We start from the raw sequence: 21,631 nt of genomic DNA, 5'->3' as shown, positions 1-21,631 counted from the left end.
AAGTGAGGGGAGGCTCACGAAGACCGAATCACTGGTTGCAAATCGACAATTTGCCACACTGGAATACAAAGATTCTGACGGGTTTTTAAAAACTTAACTTGTACTAAAGATGATGAATCTTCAGCTCCCTGAAAAAGGAGATAGTATGTAGGTTGAGAACAAATTCCCAAGAGTCGAATACCGGAGAAAGGATCCAAGATAAAGCCACTTTGCCACACTACATTGAAAGATCTAAACCAAGTAGTTACCGAAGAAGAGTAGAGAACACAACCCGACTGTGAAGATCTTCATTATTTTCTTATTATAAATTTTCAAACTCTTAAATAAATATCTAGTGTACATTGATGTCCAAAAGAAAAGAAAAAAAAGTCTAGATCATTAAAGACCGTGGATATCGCCATGATATGAATATGAATTCTTAAGAAAAAAAAAAGTAGTATCAGTTTGGTGAATGTGGAGATATTCTTAAGAAGACTTACAAAATCCAAAACTTTTAAGAATCAGAGAATCTAGGTGAATTGAGGGTTCTTAGGTAAATGTTGTAATAATAAGAAATCTAATTTTTCTATCAGGAAAATTTGAAAATATATAGTAACATGTTAGACAAGAATATTGAAATCTCCGAAGTCTGAAAATCACCCAAAATAAGAAATCAAATTTTGCAGATTCTTATAAAATGTTTTAAATCTTATTTCTAGTGAATTTAATAGGTTTAAATGTGTACTAGACTCATAGGTGAAATTCTAGCCTCCTGTATTCTTTGCTTTTTTTACACATTTCATCTTTTAATTGATTTTCTTATCTCGTATTTCTTTTTTTTGTTGCTGTTGTTCAAAGTTCGTTTATCACCATTAGATCCACACACCAGTACATCACGAAATAATGGTTATATTACATCGTGAACAATAATGGGGAATCCTATTCTAAATTTCTACCCTTTTGGCAGAATTATACTTTCGGATGCTGCATGGTTTTGTTTTATATCCATTGATCACGGATGGTTCATTCATGAATATTACACAAAGAAGCCTCTTTTTATTATTATATAATGGAGTACTCTTCTATTTGATAATTATATTGCAAATTTTCAACCTTTATTTCAAGTTTAGTATTCCTTCTTGAGAATATCGTGCATGTGTCGAGTCTCGAGAGATTATAAAAGGCATCTTATGCAGTTATGTGTTTTGATCTAGAAAACTAGAAAACCATTCATACTAGGTTACGTTATGTAACCTTCAGAATGATAAATAAAACTAGAAAACCATTTATACTAGATTATATGCACTAGATGACCATACGGTGGATATGTTAATTTACAAAAGAAAAAAAAAATACTTGATTATAAATAATTGTGAATTTGTGGTTTTACAACCCTATTATATATTTGTTTGAAAAAAAATCATTATCTTCCATACCAAATGCACCTTTTATAATAACCTCTATTACAATATTAGAACAAACATAATAATTTGGAAGTCGTAATCAATTATGGCAAAATTGTCATGTGCAGGGAACAATATTTGCCGGTACTTGACCTAAAAACACATGATGATTTAAGCCTTAAATAGTAGATCGCCTAATTAAATGATTTTATATAACATTCGTTCTCCTACAGATCTACCTGAACAAACATAATTGGTAATTAGTCGGTTTAAGTACAACATATATAATAAAGATTCTTCTCGTTACACAAGAGGAGATATATATTAACTATATAAGTTTATAATATGAAAATGGAATGATGATCTATATTATAATTTGAAAAGAACAGCCTAAAAATATAGAAACTGATATAATCTTTTTACGAATATCTAAAAATAAATTTACCAACAACGTTAAGATCTTCTGCATGACGTAAACCATCCTTTTTTTTTTGGGGCAAACACGTAAACCATCCTATGAGAATATGATCATCGAGAAGGTTGCAGAGAAATATAGAAGCCACAAGACGATCATGGTCGAACTGCAATCCATAATGGTATTCGTAACATAGATTGTGGGTTGGGTTACTCTACTATAATCCCACAAAGGCATTTGAAAACTCCATAACCTTCTTTATTCAAACCGGAAAACACTAGCATTTTGTACCTTCACCACTATTTAGCGATCCCATACAGCGGCTAAAATTAGAATATGTCGAACAGCTTCATTTCGATCCACGTACATTATATATAACATACACCAAATCATTTACACGAATGTTTGCGGATATTCTTGAAGATTCCCTTATATCAAAAGAAAGAAAAATAAGAGCTTTAGTCAAACGATTAGAGAGTCTAATCGTCACACAAAAGGAGGGAAAAAACCAAAAAACAAATGTAAGTTTAAACGAAGGTAATGTTTTGTCTGCTAGTGTCACATTTCTTTTGTATTCCCACGTAACATGTAAAGGTCTTTTAAGGTTGTCACACTCATTGTTTGTCGTTATATCTAAAACAATACTAATATGTTAAATTAGGGTATAAATGTCATTAGAGTTTCCGTAAGCGACTTTCCCAATTTTGATTAGTCCTCTCTAATAAGCCACAACAATTGACCATAATTTCAAAACGTGTTACGAAGGTGATTTAAAACTTTAAAAGACATCATCATCCCTTAAATATATGTATTTTTAAGACCAATGAGGTTCGTAACCCTTGGTACATTTGCTTTTGCATATTGGCTCTTGCGTAAATACTTTAAAAAAATTCGAACATTATATGGATTAACAATGATGCGAAATAAATACGTAATAATGTAGTATATATAACTAACGAAATTTGGTATCCCGTCAATTGGAATATCGTTGTGTCTCTTGGAAGGTTCATATCCTTTTTGACTGATTTGTGTGTTGTAGCTATGAACACTTTTTTCTAAGCTAAGTAATTTTAATCTTGTCATATATCATACAAAAAAAATTCTACACCTTATATAGTTTTAGATGAACTTAATACTCAATTTTAATTCATATGTTAGTATTAACTAAACTCATTATATGTATATACGTTTAATTTATTCAATATTGGGAAAGAAAAACAAGCGTATTTTAGGGACCACAACCCACAGTGTAATTTAAAAAGCCTCCAAAAACAAAATAAAAGACTATATATACCCATCTAGCAGCCAATAATGGGAAGAAGTCGGTGCTTTTCTTACTCTAAAGCCTAAAAGGGTTCAAAGCAAACAAAAGAGTACAGAAAAATCTAGACTTTGGCAACCAAATGCATATATTTTATATCTATACTTTATGAATATCTGACTAGTTTATAATATCTATAGATTTGTGATAGTATAATCCGGACTTAAACTCGTATATATGACATAAAAACTTATGAATGTTACGTACCTTTGTAAGTTTAATATGTTAGAATTATGAATGGTTAAACTGCTGCATAGCATGTAAAATATATATATGGAAAGATTTGTTTAAAATGAAGGGAAATATATCTTTATTTAAGATAAAATAATAGAAAAACAATAAGCTAGCAAGATGGAGGCATATATGGCTTAATATAAATCTGTGGTATGTAGACGTTGGAAACCAAAATTGTACACTTTTTTTTTTGCTTTCTTTACGATTTTCGGATTCTCCATTTTGTTACATCATAATATGAATACCACTACTTTAGACGTACGGCCTATATTCTACATCTGCTTTATTCCTTCAAATTAAAAGTTTATATATAATCGTGAAGGAGAATGTTTATAGTCAATTTATAGTGCAATTCTGTCTAGTAATCTGTATACATGTATATGTCTTTTATATATATTCTCATGTTAATTTGTAGTTTTTTCTTATTTTATGATTTGCTGCTCAATTCAAGTCTAGTAATGTATACTGCATTTTTTTTTTCTATGTTAAACGATCAATACCACCATTAACTTTTCAAGTAATATTATGTACGTAGATTTCCACATCTCTCATCATTTCACAATCAGTTTGCTATTTCACTATGTTCAGAGAGGACTTATATATTGATCATTATCTTTGCAACTCCACTGAGATATATATAAGAATTACTATCTTATAACTATTTTTTACATTAACAAAGACTAATAAGTTTTATCCCAAATGGCAAGTATCTTTCGTTCTTTCTTTAATTTTCTCCTTCCATTGTTTTTTTTGGGCACTGACCAACTAAGAGAGAAAGGTAATTATGTATAATCATCACATTATTCGTAAAGTTAAGAAATCAAATCATAATTAAAAGACGAGTTATGACAAAACTTTAAAGTAAGCTTTTCTTTTGAACAGAAGATTCAGACTTTGGATTCATAAATTTTAATTGATCCGTGACTAATAAGATATTTTTGTTTTATATATACAGAGAAAAAAAACGTTCCAAACCTGAGCGCGATAACAGTAGCCACTAGCTAGTGGTTAATCCGTTTAATTTTTTTTTTTAATCGCTTGGAACATAACAATATTAAAGAGAAAATCTTCTTCGTGAACTTGTGTGATGTGAAATCTTATAAACATGTCTCAGTATTATTGAAAAAGAATAATGACTACGATAGGAGTAAAAAGTCTTTTTTTTTTTTTCACAAGAAGGATTTTCATTGATGAAATGCGTTTGAGGTACACATAGCCAAAAAGGATAAGAATCCTTCCGAAGGCTGAGCTGGCGGGTACAAAGAAAATCCCCAGAGGCTTAATTCTAAAAAAGAAAACTTACAAATTAAAACAAAACCAAACCTTATAGAGTAAAACCTCTATAAATTAATACTTTATAAATTAATAAACACTATAAATTAATAATTTTTGCAGGTACTACAATGTAAAAAATAACAAAATTCGATAAGATAATAAGATAATATTTTTTTTGAAATCCCTATGTAAAATATGGTTCCAATAATATCATAAATTAATAATCATGTATATTATATATATATATATGTTGATATACTAATGTATGCTTTAAAATTTTTAATTTTTTCCTAGAACTCATATCTATGAAAAAAATTGTTATATTGTATTTTAAAATTATAATGAAAACTACTCTATAATATCATAAAAATAGCTAAAATTTTTTAAAGTTTTCAATTTGTAGATATGCAACATTTTCATTTTAATACTTTTATAGGCTACCAAAATATGACAATTGATATTATTATTCATAAATTTGAGTTTATGTATGTTATGTGTATAAACTAACTTGTTTATAATATTCATAATTTATTGTCAATAATTTCTAAATATTACAAATTCAATTCCAAAATCAATAATTTATAACATTTGAAAGTCTAATCTTATTTTGCTAAAATTGTCTAAATCTATATTTTTTTAAGAAATTAAACAATTAAAAATATATCTATAAATTAATAATTATTAATTTACACTATAAAATAATAAATATTAATTTATAGATAAATTAATATCACTATAAATTAATAAAATATCATGATTCCAACATTATTAATTTATAGAAGTTTTACTGTAGTTTATAAATGAACTGTAAGTATTAAATTATTAATATTCAAAACGCTTCAAACAAATTACATGACGAGACAAGAATAGCAGGGGCGGCTAATGTAGGTTAGTCCATTTGAAATCACTATCATTCGGATAATATATAATAGTTTATTAAGAAAACTTACATTTATGCACGAGGAAGTTATTATAAGTCATAGCCGATAATCACTTCAAATTTAATTTGCATGTGTAATTAATTCCTCATGGTTCATCGAGTCTACGATCAAGATATGTCTTGAGTTCAAATATAAATGTTTGCGACAAAAATTAAAATTTTAATTCTTGGCAACATTCACACTCGTGTATTTAGACAGTAACATTAACATAACATAGAGTTCAACTGAGAAATCATATACCCTACACCAAACTCTAACTTCTAGTTCTTACAAAGGATCAGAGCCGTCCCTTATGCTTTGCATAAAAGGCATTTGTCTTAGGCCACACACAAAAAATAATCAAAGACAGGCCACATTTTTATTTGTAAACTAGATTAAGCATTTTTTATTTAGTACTTTAGGAAACATTTGGAAACAAAATTCAACATTCATATAAATTTTGTTTCTTTTTTTCCTTTACATAAGCTATCCTCTCTAATATCTTACTCTTTAAAGTTTTTTTTTTAAATTAATAATATTTCTTTGTTTTTATAACCAAAAAAAAATCTTCCTTAAAAATAAAATATGTGAAGTTTCATTTTAAATTTTTGCCTTAAACCTTTACGGACCTTGACACGGCACTGGAATGGATATCTAATTAAAAACTTTTTTTAAGTCTAAAAAACTTTTATTTTACTTTATTTTATTTTTGTTAACAACACATTTGGTGGTGGTATAACATATTAGCACAAACTACCGGTTTCTGTCTAAGCTTAGAAGGCAAAGCAAATTAATTGAAATCACCAGCCTCTTATAAATAAGCCCACGGATATTATAAAGCCTCAAAAGTCAAAACATAGGCCCGAGGCATAATAACCTATGGGCCATTCAAGGAGTTTAGTCGATGATCCAAGAGGTTTACAGTTATCATGTATATTTTTACAGAGATATATTGTGGTTGACAAAAAAAAAGGAAAAAAAAGATACATTGTGATATTTAACACGATAAATTATACTACTATCTTTAAGATAAAAAACTAAAAGAATACGCTAATTTAATATGCCACCAAAAAAAAAAAGTTTTGACCAACGATAATCAAAAACAGAGTTAAATATTAATAAAAAATAGAGTTAACCAGAGTTAAAAAAAAAAAAAAACAGAGTGAGAGTACGGTCATCATCCACTAAATCATCTTTACATCTATTTTTAAGGGAAACCATAAGATAATAACATTAATTAAATATAGAGACGAATCAGTTCATTAAAGCAAAGTTCAAACAACTTTGTTCTCTTTCCATAATCTCAATTAATCAGCAATCCATTGACGTTATTTATTGTGACGAATCAGCTCCATTGAAGCAAAGTTTAAAAGTCTTCGCCACTTTGTTCTCTTTTCCATAATCTCAACCAGCAATCCATTTACATATTTTGTGAAATTGTTTTTCTTCTTCAATAATTTGTTATGATATGATCTAGAATCTATTAATTTGAATGAGGTTTGTATCTACATAACATAATTGGTTTATACATCTATCTAGCGTATGTCTCTGAAATGGAGAAAAATGAATAAGAACTATGACCGATATTGAATACCTCTAGTCTTTAAGGATTCTATCATTATAAGGTTATGATTGTTGTTGTCTATCTCCAAATTAAACAATAAAGCCACTCACGTTAAATAATCAAGCCACTAACAACTTCTTTAGACTTATTGTGACCAACAATAGGAAAGTGGTCTCCTTTCAACTTTTTCTCCAATCCCACCATTTTCTTTCATTTATAATAAATTAATTAAAAGCATTAAGAGATACTTATTTGCATTAATTAAATGATAGATCAATCCACTTTTGTAATGGTAGTTTTTTTTGAAAAATATTGGCTAAAAATTTGTAATGGTGTTATTTCTTTAGAGATTATATATAGATGTAGGGATATATACCAAACGCATAAGGGCTCTCTTTTTTTTGTTTGAAAAAAGTATATCAAATACACAAGATACGCATAAACACTTTACATATAAACTTTGCTTTCTCAAAGAGAAAAACTGAAAGGGAGAAGAAGATGGGTTTATTACCATTGTTGAAGAAACTAGGTCTCATCTTTCTCCTTGTTTCAGCTTCATCGTTTGCTCTCTCTTCTGCAGGTTTGTTTCTTATTCTCTCTCCCTCAGTCTACATATATATATATATTCCTTTGTTTGCAGCTTTTCTCTGCAACTCATGTGCCTCCTACTACTTGCTGATCAATCTTTTAGAAAGTAAGATAATAACATTAATAAGAGCTTGTGGTGTGTGCACATGTGTGTTTCTGAGATACTCAATGACTAATTTCTAGATTTTCGACTGTAAAAATAAGTCATGCCATCCATAAATAATTAAATATATATAAACTATAGCTGTAAAACTCACTTTCTAAAAATAGAATTTAACGACATAGTATGTTATTTTGTAGTGATACTCTTGGATAACAAAAAAAAAACACAGATAGGCTTAAGAATCTGTTTTGTTGTGTAGGCCGATCATCAATCCTAATCTATGACCAAGAATCTAATCATCCAGAGGTTAGTCGTTTTAACCCCAAATAAAGTTGCCACAACTAACGTGCGTTGTATAGGGTGATGAATAATTGGAAATTCAACAAAATCAGTAAGATTCAATTAGGGTTCTACGTTACGTTTTGGTTGAACAAAGTTTAAATATGTGGACAGGTGGTGGAAAGAAGAATACATGAACATGAGAGAATTCTGAGAATGAATACAAAAGACTATGGACAGTTCAGTCCCAAACATAAGTTCGTGAGGCCTCCTTTCAAGCTTATTCCCAACTGATCATCATATCGCCGATCCATTAGCTACCACTATATAAATTCCGGATTATGAGATGTATAATATATGTATACCTAAAGACTAACACTGCAATAAGTTTGAATGATCATCTTAATATCATATAAGTTTGAAGATATATATGTTATCTTTTTTTTTTTTACGTCTATATATTATCTAGGAAATCATCTTATAGTCTTTGCTATATCACATACGAACGTAATTTTGAATAGTGAAGTATTCGCTTCATCACTGAAATATATATGATTTTCATACAACTAATGGATAATACTGCAATATAGCTAATATTTCAACTATTTTTTTTTTTTGGAAGTTTCCTAAATCAAATCTTATGATAGTTAGTAGTGTGTTGAATAATTCATGATAGAAGTTCATATAAATGTTCATAAAATGAAAAAGTATTGGGTTGTAGATGTGGGGAAATTTTTTTGACCACACTTTGATATTCTGTCTACAGTGCCGGCCCTGACCTAAAGCCCGTAAAGCAAGGGCTTTAGGCGCCAGATTATATTAGCAATTTAAGGTGCATCAATTTTCATAAACTTGTGGTGGTACAGTGATTGGGTATGCTTTTATTCTCCTTCAGGTGTTAAGAGTTCGAATCTTTGTGTAGCAGTTTTTGTAACTTTTTTTTCTAATGTTTGTTAATGGGAAAAAAAAAATTGCTTTAGGCAGCAAAATTGCTTTAGGCAGCAAAATTGGTTGGGCCGGCACTGCTGTCTATGTCATGAATTTCCATATTGTGTTTGGTCACAATGACCTAACCTCACTTATATTTCTTGCAGAAAAGAATGTTTTCTTTATACGTACAAATATTTGTAAAACTTTTTCTTGACCAACTTACTCACACTAGAGAATTGATACTGAACATATATAACACCTACGCTTTATTAATCTCTCCATTGCTTAATTTCTTCTTCAAGCTACAAAATCATGTACCAATTGGGACGAACTTATCCGGTTCTGGCGACTCCCGGGGTTTATATACTCCAGTTCGGTTCCAGGGATGGCATTCTCGAAAATATCTACCCCGGAAAAGTTGTTGTAGGCCTCACTAGACATAACCGTAACATTATCATGTCCGTTAGAGTTTTGAAGCCCTAAGGTCAGAGAAACATCACCACGACCCAATCTTGACATCTCAGCCACATGATATGTAGGCTCAACAGCCATGAACCGGCGACTATCCATTTGGCTGCCTTGGACCATGCCACAAGTTTCCTCACCATATCCGTCATGTCCTTGGTCCTGTTTGGTATGATCTTGTGAAAACTCTTGAGCTCGATCTTCATCATCATCAGTAGCAGGTCTTTTTGGTGTATTTTCGGAAGACGAGTTGGAATCATTCTCTGTGAATTCCTCCTTGTATATCTCCTCCACCATTGGCTTCCATAAACGCACACGCGCATTTATAAACCAGTTTGAAACCTTTTACAAACATAACAACACACAACAATAAAAAAATAAACTACACTACAAAGAGTAAAGAACCAATCTTCAAATAAAACATCTGTTACCTGACCGCGGCTCAAGCCCGTTTGCCTTGCTAGCATGATCTTATCAGAGTCCTTTGGGTAACTATTCGTGTTTACAAAAAACAAATCAGCATTTTTTTATATATGAAAAAATCTGCGAGGAGATAAGATACAGAAGAGACTTACGGGTGTAGAAAATGCTCAAAGAGCCAAGCACGAAGAATCAAAACAGAGTTTTCAGGTAGACCACGTTGAGGCCTCCAAGCTTGAGGTTGAATAAAACCTCTTTGTTGTCTTAAATGTTGATCAACGTACTTAAGCCTGCTTATCATCCCAACTCTTTTCCCATCTGATCCATCTTGTTGTTCCCCAAGGCACTTACGTATCACGAGGATTTGTCCTGATATCGCATCCCTTAGGCTACGGAAATGGCGAGAAATTGTTTGAAGGGCGAGTGCTGTGTATGGCTTAGCCGCTCCATAACCTGCTATCACATCGAACGAGGATACAACTATCTGCATCTGCTGGTAATATTGCTTATATCTTCTATCCACCTTTACCAAAATCAAATACAAAAGTTTATATATCCAACATATCATATAGTACCAAATGGTTCAATATTATAACATGTAAATCCAAAAGCAAACACAATATAAAATGTAACTATGGCATGATCAAATTACGAAGATAGGGCTCAAGTCATTATATTACCTCATCCAACATTGACAAGAGTTTTGTCAACTTGCTCTGCATTTCTTGTCTCTCTGATTGAGATATTTCAGCGGGAGGATTCGTGCTCGAGTCTTGAGTGTTCTGATCCGTTTCTTGAGGCTTCTCATTGTTCTTATCTCCCTCTGCCTGAAACTGCTTCAGAGCTTTTCTTACATTAACAGCCTCATCAAGAAGCTGTTGAGCCGCCTTGAGATACATTGAGTTAGGAATTGTTCTCAGAACATCGAAGTTCTGGTTCCCTCCAGGAAAGCTCTGTATTGCATACTCTTTGCCTCTGCAATGCTCGGCTCTTGGCGCCATACTTTGATGGATTCCAGGATGAATCTGTGATCCAAGGCTAAGGGACAATCCCTGACCGGTATGAAGATGCGCTGTGGTGGCACCCGCCATCGCGCTCATTAGCTGGAAACCGTTCCTGTCACTCGCTTGATCTCTCCAAGAATCGAAATCTTGATCGACGTCTTGCATTTGCGAAACTTGACCAAATCTTGATCTCTCTTGTGAGGCTGAGACATTGTTGTTAGCTTCAGTTCTTTCTCTACTGGCGAATTCCTCCGAGTAAGAAACTGTAGCGTTCATGTGGATCATTGCATTTCCGGGTAGAAACTGTGTTTCCGGATAATTCTCCATCGAAATGTATCAATGGAGCGTCTTTCTTGGCTCAATTGAGTTCCATAGTCCCTTGTCCTATGATCAGGTCATAGACTTAGCAACAGCCTGGAAGATTCAGATCAACACAAGCTTGAGTTTATCATCATTCATCTAAAAGGATCCTTCAAAATTTTTCATCTTGTTATAAGAACTTAACTAGAAGAGGAAAGGCTTGAAATTCGAAAACAGTGGAAACAGAGCAGGATACAGAAACATGTGAAGATTTGATCATGTCTTGAATTGCTTATGCATGCAATTATGGAGATGTAAGCAAAATTCATAGACAAAAAAAAGAAGAAGACAGGAGTTGAATAGAAATAAAGAAAGGTTAACAAAGTACCTTGAGACCAAACTGCTGCTTCTTATGAATTGTTGAAAGAGACCAAACCAAATCTTGAAAAGATTTACAAAATCTAAAAATATATCTTTTTTTTTTCTTCTTCGAAGAAATGTTCAGAGAAAGAAATCAAAGGTTATGCTTTTTTTCTTCCTCTTGGTTTTTTCCTTCTTGTTCAAATGAAATATGATTTGAATTCATCATCTCATCAATGTCACACGTGAAAGACCCATATCATTCTCTCCTTCCTCCAGAAAAGAAAAAAAAAGGAATGGAAAAAAGATAATTATATTTCTTATTTAATATAAAAAAGAGGGAAGAAAAAATCAAATAAAAACTTTTGTTTTTCTGAAGATATTGATTGCTTCAGAAAGCCATAATATATCTAGTTGGTGTTTGAACCTCCTGCTTCTTGCTTAGGGCTTGTTGATTCTTGGAGTTAAGTCTTTGGTAAAGAGATGACAATTATAGTGAAAATGTTATATATAAATGTATGGTTAAGGAGTTTCAATCCTTAACAACCAGTTGGTCGACCTAAACCCCTCTCTTCATCCTTCTCCCAATCCTTAAACCTAATTCTTCTCTCTCTCTCTCTCTCTCTCTCTCTCTGTCTCCTAATAACGTTTTCGATTAAATCAGTATCCACCATTTTAGTCACATTTTGTTCAAGATCTATTTTCTATACTTAAGTTGAAAAGTACAAAGAAACGAAGATGCTACTTATTCCCAAAATTTAAAGAAAAAAGAAAAAAAGACTTAATGGAACCATTCATCTCTAGTTTTGGTTCTTGCAATAATAGCATACTCGAATTAAACTCGAAATAAACATGCGTGTGAATAGCTTGCAGCAAAATTTGGATGAAGTAATATGGCAAATTGTTTTCTGATTAATAGTTCATTAAGTTATTATTAGTAAAATGTACACAATGACTATAGTCTGTATGTTTGGTATTAAGCTGCTTTACTTTTTAAGTAAGCCAAGCCATGATTGTTTCTTCTTACTTTTCTTTATATATTTCTTTCATACTTTTTATTTTATTTTGGTAATACATTCGTGGACTCTGGTCGTCCAGAGGCGCTTAACAGTTGCATACAACTATCAAAAAAGAAACAAGGGTCCCAAGAAATAACAAGCACAACTTTTTTCTTCTTTTATATTATTTTTGTAAACACCATAAGTGCTCGTTTTCCCCACTGAGTGTTTTTTGTCTTTTCCTGGAGACGATTTTTTAGGTAATTTATGGATTAGTACTTTTTCTTTCAAATGTTTCTAGTTTTAGCATTCACTTTCTTGCTCAACTGAAGTGTATATATATATATATCCCAAGTCCTAACTTCGGTAACAACTAAAATCTTTATAGGTGTCTAAGATTATGTAGTTCAGAAATTACAATATCGAGTAGAGGCTGCCGACAGGATAGTTAGTTCCATGGCTTGAGAGTTGAGACTTGAGACTTGAGGTTGAGAGCATCAAAACTAAACATAATGAAGGAGGACTTAGATATAGTTAGGAAGTTGAGGGTTGAATTTTAGGAAGTATAAAATAGTAGGCCTAGAATGAAAATTATAGGAAAGTTGTCTGAATTGGGACAGATGTTGCAGCGAGAGGGTCAGAGCCAGAGATGCCGTAATAATGCGAACAATAAACATCTCTGAACCAAGAGAGAGAGAGAGAGAGAGAGAGAGAGAGAGAGAGAGAGAATCTAATGGGATACGAAGCGAGAGATATTGTTGGCCCAATATAGCTGTGTAATGTCCCCAAGACACATCCCTTTTTCATAACTATAACCATCTTTTGGCAATACAAACCGAAGAAAATATCTAGACTATACAAAACACATTTTGACAAGTATTAAGACCTAAAAGATGAAATGAAAATTTGAAGAAATATACAGTATGGGGTGTCACACTCACACCTGTATGAGAATATAATCATATATATATACGTAACTAATTTAGAGATGAATGAAACTATATAACACCATGTAAAAAGTAAAGATATATAAAAGGTAAGAACGAGGTTCTACTGCGCAACAGCAACATCATATTCACGCTAGAAGATAAATAATTCCTGTCTTTAGCCCACAATCTAGATATTGAGAATGAACCCAATTTCTGAAAACATGGGCCTCTTACCAAAGCTCATATGGGCCAAGTAGAGAGTTGCTGATGAAACAAAGGCATATGCTATTCAGAATTCAACACTCTGTTTGTCAGGTGATCCAAAGCAAAAGTCTTAAACCAATGAAGCATTACATCAAAACAAAAGTCTTGAAACCAAATGAAGGCATTACATCAACGACATAAACACAAAAGCTCTCTTTCTCTCTCTCTCTCTCTCTCTCTCAGCTCATTAGAGAAAACACACCTAGTTCAAGATTTCACCTGTAATGGGTGAAACATGCTGGCTTGTAGATTGCTGCCCATTTTTCGAACCTTTTACAACCATGGACTTCGGGGGGATCAGACCTGCTCTGAAAAGCATGTTTTCGACTGAGTCTGTTGGTTGAGCTCCAACTGATAACCAGTACCTGCATCATTCGAGTACCATGTGTGAAAATCAATTTCTTTCAAACAGCTGTGCATTTGAAGCTCAGTTACAAACTTACAAGGAACTGAGTGGATTTAGACTTTTAGAGTAGTGTAATCAAAACAATCATACAAGCAAAAAGCAAGCCTCACAAAAAAATTTGCAATAGATGAATGAAAGGGATGCTTACTGTTTTCAATGGCCTGGAGAGTTATATTGTTAAAGAAAACAGAAACACTCCTAGTTCTAGTGAATGCATTAGGTGTAGAAACAGGACCAAGAACAAGCAAAGAAATTAAAGATGAGACCTTTATGCAAATAGAGTTCCGGACACACATAGAGAATCAAACACAAAGCATCTCAATTTATCACATAAGTTAAAATAAATCCAAGTGAACCAGTCAATAAATCTGTTTCATCCAATCAGGTTAGAACTTGTTCACAGTGCCACAGAATGAAAGTGTTTTTTGGGTCTATACCATGAGGAAAAACATAAGGATAATGTCGAGATACAGTACTATTAAACACAATCATGAGTTTCACATCTAATAAGTAGCAATATATACGCAAACAGGAATGTGAAGATATGAGAAAAAAAAAAAAAAAAAAAAACATACTTGACCCTGTCGAATTTGAGGCTCACTCTGTTGGCATCTTCTTTCCCTGAGGAGGAGGAGGAGGGTACAAGCAAATTCATGTAAGTGGAGAAGTGAAGATAAGAGGAGGAGAAGGAGAAGAGACGAACCTTGGAGTGGGTCATAGAACCCAATAACCTCGATTTGCTTGCCGTCCCTCCGCGATTTCTCATCGGCGACAACTACGCGGTAAAAGGGTCTGTGTTTACAACCCAAACGCGCGAGCCTTATCTTCACCGTCATTTCTGCTTGGAACTTTGAGGATGGGGAAGAAGAAGATAAGCAAAGGTTTTATAAGCTGTGTTTTTTTTTTTTTTTTGGCTTTTGCCCCTCTTTACTCTTATCTTATCTTCTTAAGTTCGTTCTATGGCCAACACAACAGGCCGAGGCAATATAGAACTTCCGCACCGTTCTATAGTTATGTGATTGTACTACGTGCCGTTTCATTTACTCAGAAACGGCGTCTTATTCCTTTCCTTCCATAGTGTTTTTTTCTCACCTTACCCCATTCTTCCTTCGAAACTTATCCTGAAACACTGATCATCTAAAAGTCCGGATAGTAATCGGTCAGGGATGTCTATTACTCGACAGGAATGGGGTGGATCGTCTCACAGTGACAGCATCATTCGTGTGATAGTATTAGTATTGGTACCAAGATTCTAACGTGAGACAAAGGATCATTTTCAAAGAACCATTTATAATTCAGAAAATAAAAGTCATCTCCTAGACTCTTAAATCTCAACCACTCTCATACTCTCATACTACGAGACTTGACTTCACAAGTAACAACCAACCACATTAATAAAAAATTGCAAAAGCTTACAAAAAGATAAATAACCAAATTAACCACCACCAAACAAAAACCTTTTCTTCCAGTGTTGTTAATTCATTTACTAAATGTTTAGATGTCGTTATCCAAATTTGCAGTTCTTACAAAACTAGAGAGCTCATCATCATCTATCAACAAGTGATTCAAGAGTATTACGATCATCCATCATCATCTTTCTCCATGTGAAACTCAACACTACAAAGCCTAACCACAATCTGATCTAATAAAACTCCATTAAAGAAACGATCACAAAGAGAACGAATCAGTTTAATAACGGAGAAACTCGTGAATCCTAGTGCGAGAGTTTATATACAATGCGATCTTCAGAAACATCATCCGAATTACTGAAACGAGGAATTTTGAAATTGAGAACTAGCAAATTTAAACATCAATTAAAACCCAGGAAATTGAGATATTCTAAACGAGTTCTTGAAGAATCCATGTCCATCCATGGCGAGATCAGCACTTGAATTTCATGCCGAGACCATGCTTACCACGAACGCATCCATAGCATCCATACTTCAAATGCGAATACGGAGTCATCTTCTTCGACGCTACCTTCGCGATTGCTCTTTTCCCTAGTTTCCTCATCCTCTGTCTCCCAATCTTCTTATTCACGCTACGCGGAACCAACTCTTCCTCAAGATCATACGAATCGTCGTAATCTCCATCTTCACCACCGCGATCTTCTTCTTCTTCTTCCCCGTCATCATTAAAACAATCTCCGTACGTGACTCCGCGAGAACCTCCACCGGCACCGATAAACAGAATCCGCCGTTGAGCCCATCCAAGATCGTAATCATCAACTTCATCGCGAACGACATCATCATCATCGCCATGATCACCGTCGACATCATCGCCGTCTGAATCCAGATCCACGGCGTCGGAAACAGGAAGCGTCTGAGACAGCGGAGAAATGACAGTCAACGAGACCACAGAACCTTCTTCTTCGTCTTCGTCGTCGTCAAGAGAGATGACGTCATCATCGGAAAGACTATCGACGGAGAAAGAATCGTCGGAGAACTCGCCGTCGGAGGGATTCACGACTTCCCAGAGATCGAGATCGTCTTCCTTGTCGAGAACAAGAGGAGACATGGTGATAACCCTAGATCGCTTCGCCATTTTTTTTTTTTTCTTTTTCCGAAATTTGTTTTTTATTTTGATTTTCACAAGAACTTGTTTTTGTGTATCGTCCAGAGGAAGTTAAGTTTTAACCCTTTTAATAGAGAGAGGAAACTTGGAGAGAACCACTGTGTGTTATCGTGTGCCAATTGGTAGTTACACTGTTGAAGATACGTATTTACAACCAATTATATATTGCCACGTCATCCCCATTTTGCCATCTCAGCGTCCGCATTAAAGTTTGACAGTGAAAATTAGTTAATAATTACAATTTTTTTTTTTTGACAACAGTTAATAATTACAACTGTAAAATCGAATCGTTCATTTATGATAAAAAAAGATACCTTTTCTGTTTCACAAAAAAAATTGTTTTACCATATTTTTAAGTAATTTTAAACGAAGGCTCTTATTTTATTATTATTATACGATAGTCCTTATTTTGGTCAATATATTACGAATAGGATTAGTCCGTTTCTTCCTCCATTCATTATTTTCACGCTTTGTTATTTTATTATTTTTTCCTGAATTTTAAAATGTTTACACTCTTAAAACATTTAAATAAAAAAATAAAAAAAAAGGGGAAAATGTGAGAGACCTTTGTGGCTCTCTCACTGGCAAAAAAAAGTCTGAAGAAACCTTTGTTTTCATCGATGATATAAGAAAACTCTAAAATAGAAAACCTCCGCTGGTCAAATCGAATCGATCCAAATCGCAGGTAAGCGTTTTCTTCTTACCTGCAACATCTCCTCTCTCTCTCTTCATTGCTTATTTTGAATCTTAGATCGTCTTCACAGAGGAGTTTGAGTTTTGCTTGCTTCTTCCGTCATTGTTTTCAGGGGGAGACGCCATAAGCAGATTCTTCGCTCTGTTTTTTTTTTTTTTTTTTTTTATTCTCTGATAGAAACAATGGGGAGCTTAGGGACGATGCTGAGATATCCGGATGATATATATCCGCTCCTGAAGATGAAACGAGCGATTGAGAAAGCGGAGAAGCAGATCCCGCCTGAGCCACACTGGGGCTTCTGCTATTCAATGCTCCACAAGGTTTCTCGAAGCTTCTCTCTCGTTATCCAGCAGCTCAACACCGACCTTCGTAACGCTGTAACGTTCCTTCTGATCTCTCTCTCTCTCCGTCTCTATGTAGATATTTTTTACGTCTGTGTTTGGTATTTATTTGGTCAACGGCTCAATTTTAAAGGATGAATCCAAATATCTGACACTCATTTATTGTTGATGTTGACGAGAGTGTTGGTTTCTTTTTGTAGAATCGTTGGCCTTTAATTTATCCCTTTAGTTCTTTTGTGCTACTCTTAGTTGTTCCTGCAGATTGCTATAATCTGATTCTGCAGTTTATCTGAGCTGCAGTAAATGCATATTGTATTTAGTGAACTGCGGTTTTATTTGTTTCTGGAATTTTTTTCTTAATACGTTCTTGTGGTATATCAATATGTAGCTTTCTTGGACCATTTCACGCATAGAATAATGGTTTTGGTTGTTTCTAAAGTTTCCATATATCTTTTTTCGTTTCGCATGCCACCATTGTAGCTTTTTCCAGTCTTGCAGCATGTCTGACACTCATTTATTGTTGACGTTGGCTTTGAGTTGCTATAAACTGATTCTGCAGTTTATATCAGAGCTGTAGTAAAATGCAGATTTTATTTAGTCAACTGGGGTTCTATTTGTTTCTGGACATTTTTTTTTACCTATATATCGTTCTTGTGGTATATCAATATGAGGCTTTCTTGGACCATGTCACGCATAGAATAATGGTTTTGGTTGTTTCTAAAGTTTCCATATATCTTGCTTCTTTTAGCTCTGTCCAGTCTTGCAGCATTTCTTATTCAGTTTCCTTTTTCTTTATTTGTAGGTGTGTGTGTTCTACTTGGTTCTACGAGCTCTTGATACTGTTGGTTAGTATCTCTTAACTATGCTTTTAAGAAGATTACCTTGATACCATGTGGCTTCTCCAAAATCTGCGCAAACCTTTTTCTTTTAGAACCATCATCCCTACTTCATGCTCCTACCGCTAATATCATAATATTTTTTTGTGTGAAACAGAGGATGATACAAGCATACCAACTGATGAAAAGGTTCCCATCCTGATAGCTTTCCACCGGCACATTTACAATACTGACTGGCACTATTCATGCAAGTCTGAAGAGTCTCTTTGCATCTTCATCTTTCACATCCTGTCAATATTTGACTGTTTGACTTACTTATTTTACTCGTTCAACTTTAGGTGGTACGAAGGAGTACAAGGTTCTAATGGACCAATTTCATCACGTTGCTGCAGCTTTTTTGGAACTTGAAAAAGGGTTAGTTCTATTATTTGCTATACGCGTTTCTGCTCTATTCTCTTATTTGTTACTCATGTTGTTTCACGTTTATTGATCGAGTCGCTGAATTTGTTGAAACTCTAATCTGCTTTCTGACATTACTAATATATGGTATTTTTATAATTTATACCTTGGTATATGAAGGTATCAAGAGGCTATCGAGGAAATTACTAAAAGAATGGGTGCAGGAATGGCCAAGTTTATCTGCCAAGAGGTTTGTGATACATAGCATACGTTTTCATAGTTTGATTTGTTTTTGAGTTATGGTAACATACTGTCTTGAACTAGACTGGGGTCTCTGTTTTAGTTAGAACTGTGTCATGTTTACTCTCTTCATAAGTCATAACATCAGATCTATTTTTGAATGAACCATGTGATTCTTTTTATATGAAATGAGATGTAGTAATTCATGTATTGAAAGTACCAAAACTTATTGAGATGTTTCATGAAGAACTCAAGTCATTCGAATACCGATCCAGTTTATCCAGTTTTCACTGTTATACACAGGTAGAAACTGTTGATGACTATGATGAATACTGCCACTATGTTGCTGGGCTTGTGGGTTTAGGTCTGTCGAAACTCTTCCTTGCTGGGGGCTCAGAGGTTTTGACACCAGATTGGGAGGCGATTTCTAATTCAATGGGTTTATTTCTACAGGTACAACAATGTATTACAATATTTCTTCCTCAAATATTTTGCAGCCTTGGACAATTTTTTTCATCGAATAATTCATAACACTGGTCTTATTTGCAGAAAACAAACATTATCAGAGATTATCTTGAGGACATTAATGAGATACCAAAATCCCGCATGTTTTGGCCTCGCGAAATTTGGGGCAAATATGCTGACAAGCTTGAGGTACATACATACCACTCTCAAGCTCTCATCTTAGATCTGATGTCACCCATATTGGCTATTTACTGACAATGCCTTTTATGGTGATTTATAAATTGTAATGTAGGATTTAAAATACGAGGAGAACTCTACCAAATCCGTGCAGTGCTTGAATGAACTGGTTACCAATGCGTTGATGCATATTGAAGATTGCCTGAAATACATGGCTGCGTTGCGTGATCCTTCCATATTTCGTTTCTGTGCCATCCCTCAGGTTGGAGAAGGAAATATCATAATATTGGTAGTCTTTAAAGTTCTCGTTAAGAACTATTCGTATTGTTTGCCTCGTAATATGAAACTAGAGATTCCCCTCTTTAATTCTTCTGCTTTGATTTAAAATGCCTTAGAAGTTAGAAGTTAACATTGCTTTACTTGGATGTGTTTTCTTGATCAGATCATGGCGATTGGAACACTTGCATTATGCTATAACAATGTACAAGTATTTAGAGGCGTTGTAAAACTGAGGCGAGGTACGATATTAAGCCTTAGAAATTATGCAGGCCAATCCCTGATATTTATTTCTGCGAAAGGGAAAACCATCATCTTTTATTATCCACGAGCTTGAGAAGTGTTAGCAAGCATTGTTATCTGAATGCTAGCTAATATTGTTGAATAACTCTCTGTTGTTTAGGTCTAACTGCTAAAGTCATTGATCGCACAAAGACAATGGCTGATGTCTACGGTGCATTCTATGATTTTTCTTGCATGCTGAAAACAAAGGTACATCAGTAGTTCCGCGTTTGTTCTTTGTTTTGTCACTCTGTTCTAATATTAGAAAATAATTTCTGTATTTTATTAATCTGACATATATGTACCCAGGTTGACAAGAACGATCCAAATGCCAGTATTACACTAAACAGACTTGAAGCCGTTCAGAAACTCTGCATAGACACTGGAGTCCTTAATAACAGGTAAATTCTATTCTTTGATCCCATAAGCGGAACTGGATTAAACCTCTCACTAAGACACTGGTCTCGAGCACCTATAACTAATCTTCCAAGTACTCCAGAATAAGATTAAAAATTATCATAATCTTTCTTTTTGGTTTGGTTTTTGTTGAATCTTTGTCTCTCTTACTTTCAGAAAATCATATGTTGATGACAAAGGACAACCAAACAATGTCTTTGTAAGTTGCATTTTTTTTTTCCTTTGTTCCATATAAGCATCTCATTGTAAAAGAAAAAAAATATATATATACAAAACTGATCTTGTCTACCTGAAAATGCAGATTATAATGGTTGTCATTCTACTGGCAATAGTCTTTGCATATCTGAGAGCAAACTGAATGATGGGAGTAATCAATGTAAGCGAGTCAGACTGTATCACCATCATTCAAGATGTTTAGATCATGATTGAACAGTGGTTTTCTAGGTTCATTCTTATTCACGCCACTGAAGAACAGAATATAAACCTTGTTTGTTATAGAACCATGGATTCTATTTTAGTTTACTACCTTCTTTGTCTAAAACATGCATTTGTTCATCAACTTTTTATTCCTTTGTGTTTTATAAAAAAGTATTGTTTGAAGTTCTTTCTTTCTTTTGGTCTTTCGTTCATCTCTTTTTATTTTCTTAGGTCGGCAACACTCGTCGTAAGTCAAGCTAAGATTTATTATATTTTTAACGTTAAGCGTGTAGCACGCGGCAAAACATTTTAAATGCCAAAAATAGAACATTCGCTGGACCAATAATAAACATGTA

General features: G+C 33.7%; 5 protein-coding genes across 12 annotated transcripts; 2 read left to right on the top strand and 3 right to left on the bottom strand.

Annotated features, from left to right (window-relative positions):
- The first annotated feature begins 7,381 nt into the window (after positions 1 to 7,381).
- On the top strand, positions 7,382 to 8,508 carry LOC109127743 (protein CASPARIAN STRIP INTEGRITY FACTOR 2). Its single transcript, XM_019233298.2, has 3 exons — positions 7,382 to 7,691; positions 8,062 to 8,108; positions 8,256 to 8,508. The coding sequence occupies exons 1-3, from the start codon at positions 7,610 to 7,612 to the stop codon at positions 8,373 to 8,375; spliced, it is 249 nt and encodes an 82-aa protein (XP_019088843.1). The 5' UTR covers positions 7,382 to 7,609; the 3' UTR covers positions 8,376 to 8,508.
- Positions 8,509 to 9,130: 622 nt separating this feature from the next.
- Positions 9,131 to 12,519, bottom strand: LOC104721330 (BEL1-like homeodomain protein 6). Of its 2 annotated transcripts, XM_010439283.3 has the most exons (6): positions 11,988 to 12,420; positions 11,589 to 11,833; positions 10,577 to 11,314; positions 10,052 to 10,419; positions 9,908 to 9,968; positions 9,131 to 9,818 (listed from the first exon to the last, which is right to left on the bottom strand). In XM_010439283.3, the coding sequence occupies exons 3-6, from the start codon at positions 11,225 to 11,227 to the stop codon at positions 9,309 to 9,311; spliced, it is 1,590 nt and encodes a 529-aa protein (XP_010437585.1). In that variant the 5' UTR covers positions 11,228 to 11,314; positions 11,589 to 11,833; positions 11,988 to 12,420; the 3' UTR covers positions 9,131 to 9,308. The 2 variants fall into 2 exon arrangements, with proteins under 2 accessions (XP_010437585.1, XP_010437584.1); XM_010439282.3 differs by having other exon boundaries at positions 11,589 to 12,519.
- A 1,236-nt stretch (positions 12,520 to 13,755) lies between these two features.
- Positions 13,756 to 15,280, bottom strand: LOC104721329 (small ribosomal subunit protein bS16cy). Its single transcript, XM_010439280.3, has 3 exons — positions 14,861 to 15,280; positions 14,733 to 14,778; positions 13,756 to 14,116 (listed from the first exon to the last, which is right to left on the bottom strand). The coding sequence occupies exons 1-3, from the start codon at positions 14,991 to 14,993 to the stop codon at positions 13,954 to 13,956; spliced, it is 342 nt and encodes a 113-aa protein (XP_010437582.2). The 5' UTR covers positions 14,994 to 15,280; the 3' UTR covers positions 13,756 to 13,953.
- A 515-nt stretch (positions 15,281 to 15,795) lies between these two features.
- Positions 15,796 to 16,829, bottom strand: LOC104721328 (uncharacterized). Its single transcript, XM_010439279.3, has one exon. It carries the CDS (start codon positions 16,699 to 16,701, stop codon positions 16,039 to 16,041), a length of 663 nt encoding a protein of 220 aa, XP_010437581.2. The 5' UTR covers positions 16,702 to 16,829; the 3' UTR covers positions 15,796 to 16,038.
- A 358-nt stretch (positions 16,830 to 17,187) lies between these two features.
- On the top strand, positions 17,188 to 21,462 carry LOC104729750 (squalene synthase 1). 7 transcript variants are annotated; one of them, XM_087475468.1, is made up of 14 exons: positions 17,188 to 17,437; positions 17,621 to 17,802; positions 18,569 to 18,611; positions 18,760 to 18,849; positions 18,941 to 19,016; positions 19,182 to 19,251; positions 19,545 to 19,694; positions 19,791 to 19,895; positions 19,999 to 20,145; positions 20,326 to 20,401; positions 20,563 to 20,651; positions 20,751 to 20,842; positions 21,015 to 21,057; positions 21,160 to 21,462. In XM_087475468.1, exons 2-14 carry the CDS (start codon positions 17,626 to 17,628, stop codon positions 21,214 to 21,216), a joined length of 1,215 nt encoding a protein of 404 aa, XP_087331594.1. In that variant the 5' UTR covers positions 17,188 to 17,437; positions 17,621 to 17,625; the 3' UTR covers positions 21,217 to 21,462. The 7 variants fall into 7 exon arrangements, with proteins under 7 accessions (XP_087331594.1, XP_010437580.1, XP_010437579.1 ...); XM_010439278.3 differs by having other exon boundaries at positions 17,197 to 17,416; positions 17,538 to 17,802; XM_010439277.3 differs by having other exon boundaries at positions 17,225 to 17,416; positions 17,538 to 17,802; positions 19,999 to 20,172.
- The last annotated feature ends 169 nt before the right edge of the window (positions 21,463 to 21,631 follow it).

The sequence above is a fragment of the Camelina sativa genome, chromosome 11, assembly GCF_030686135.1.
Source record: "Camelina sativa cultivar CO46 ecotype springtype chromosome 11, ASM3068613v1".
NCBI classification, from domain to species: Eukaryota; Viridiplantae; Streptophyta; class Magnoliopsida; order Brassicales; family Brassicaceae; genus Camelina; species Camelina sativa.
This window is presented reverse-complemented; position numbering and strand designations above follow the sequence as displayed.

Bases quoted from the DNA above. Each gene is read 5' to 3' on its own strand.
- LOC109127743 (XM_019233298.2), top strand. From the start codon at position 7,610: ATGGGTTTATTACCATTGTTGAAGAAACTAGGTCTCATCTTTCTCCTT. The intron at 7,692-8,061 runs GTTTGTTTCTTA...TTTGTTGTGTAG, and splicing joins GTTTGCTCTCTCTTCTGCAG to GCCGATCATCAATCCTAATC. The intron at 8,109-8,255 runs GTTAGTCGTTTT...ATATGTGGACAG, and splicing joins AAGAATCTAATCATCCAGAG to GTGGTGGAAAGAAGAATACA.
- LOC104721330 (XM_010439282.3), bottom strand. From the start codon at position 11,227: ATGGAGAATTATCCGGAAACACAGTTTCTACCCGGAAATGCAATGATC. The intron at 9,969-10,051 runs GTAAGTCTCTTC...AAACACGAATAG, and splicing joins TTTGAGCATTTTCTACACCC to TTACCCAAAGGACTCTGATA. The intron at 9,819-9,907 runs GTAACAGATGTT...TGTTTGTAAAAG, and splicing joins CGGGCTTGAGCCGCGGTCAG to GTTTCAAACTGGTTTATAAA.
- LOC104721329 (XM_010439280.3), bottom strand. From the start codon at position 14,993: ATGACGGTGAAGATAAGGCTCGCGCGTTTGGGTTGTAAACACAGACCC. The intron at 14,779-14,860 runs GTTCGTCTCTTC...CCTCCTCCTCAG, and splicing joins GTTCTATGACCCACTCCAAG to GGAAAGAAGATGCCAACAGA. The intron at 14,117-14,732 runs GTATGTTTTTTT...CGAATGATGCAG, and splicing joins CTCAAATTCGACAGGGTCAA to GTACTGGTTATCAGTTGGAG.
- LOC104721328 (XM_010439279.3), bottom strand. From the start codon at position 16,701: ATGGCGAAGCGATCTAGGGTTATCACCATGTCTCCTCTTGTTCTCGAC.
- LOC104729750 (XM_010439277.3), top strand. From the start codon at position 17,608: ATGGGGAGCTTAGGGACGATGCTGAGATATCCGGATGATATATATCCG. The intron at 20,402-20,562 runs GTACGATATTAA...TCTGTTGTTTAG, and splicing joins CGTTGTAAAACTGAGGCGAG to GTCTAACTGCTAAAGTCATT. The intron at 20,652-20,750 runs GTACATCAGTAG...ATATGTACCCAG, and splicing joins CTTGCATGCTGAAAACAAAG to GTTGACAAGAACGATCCAAA.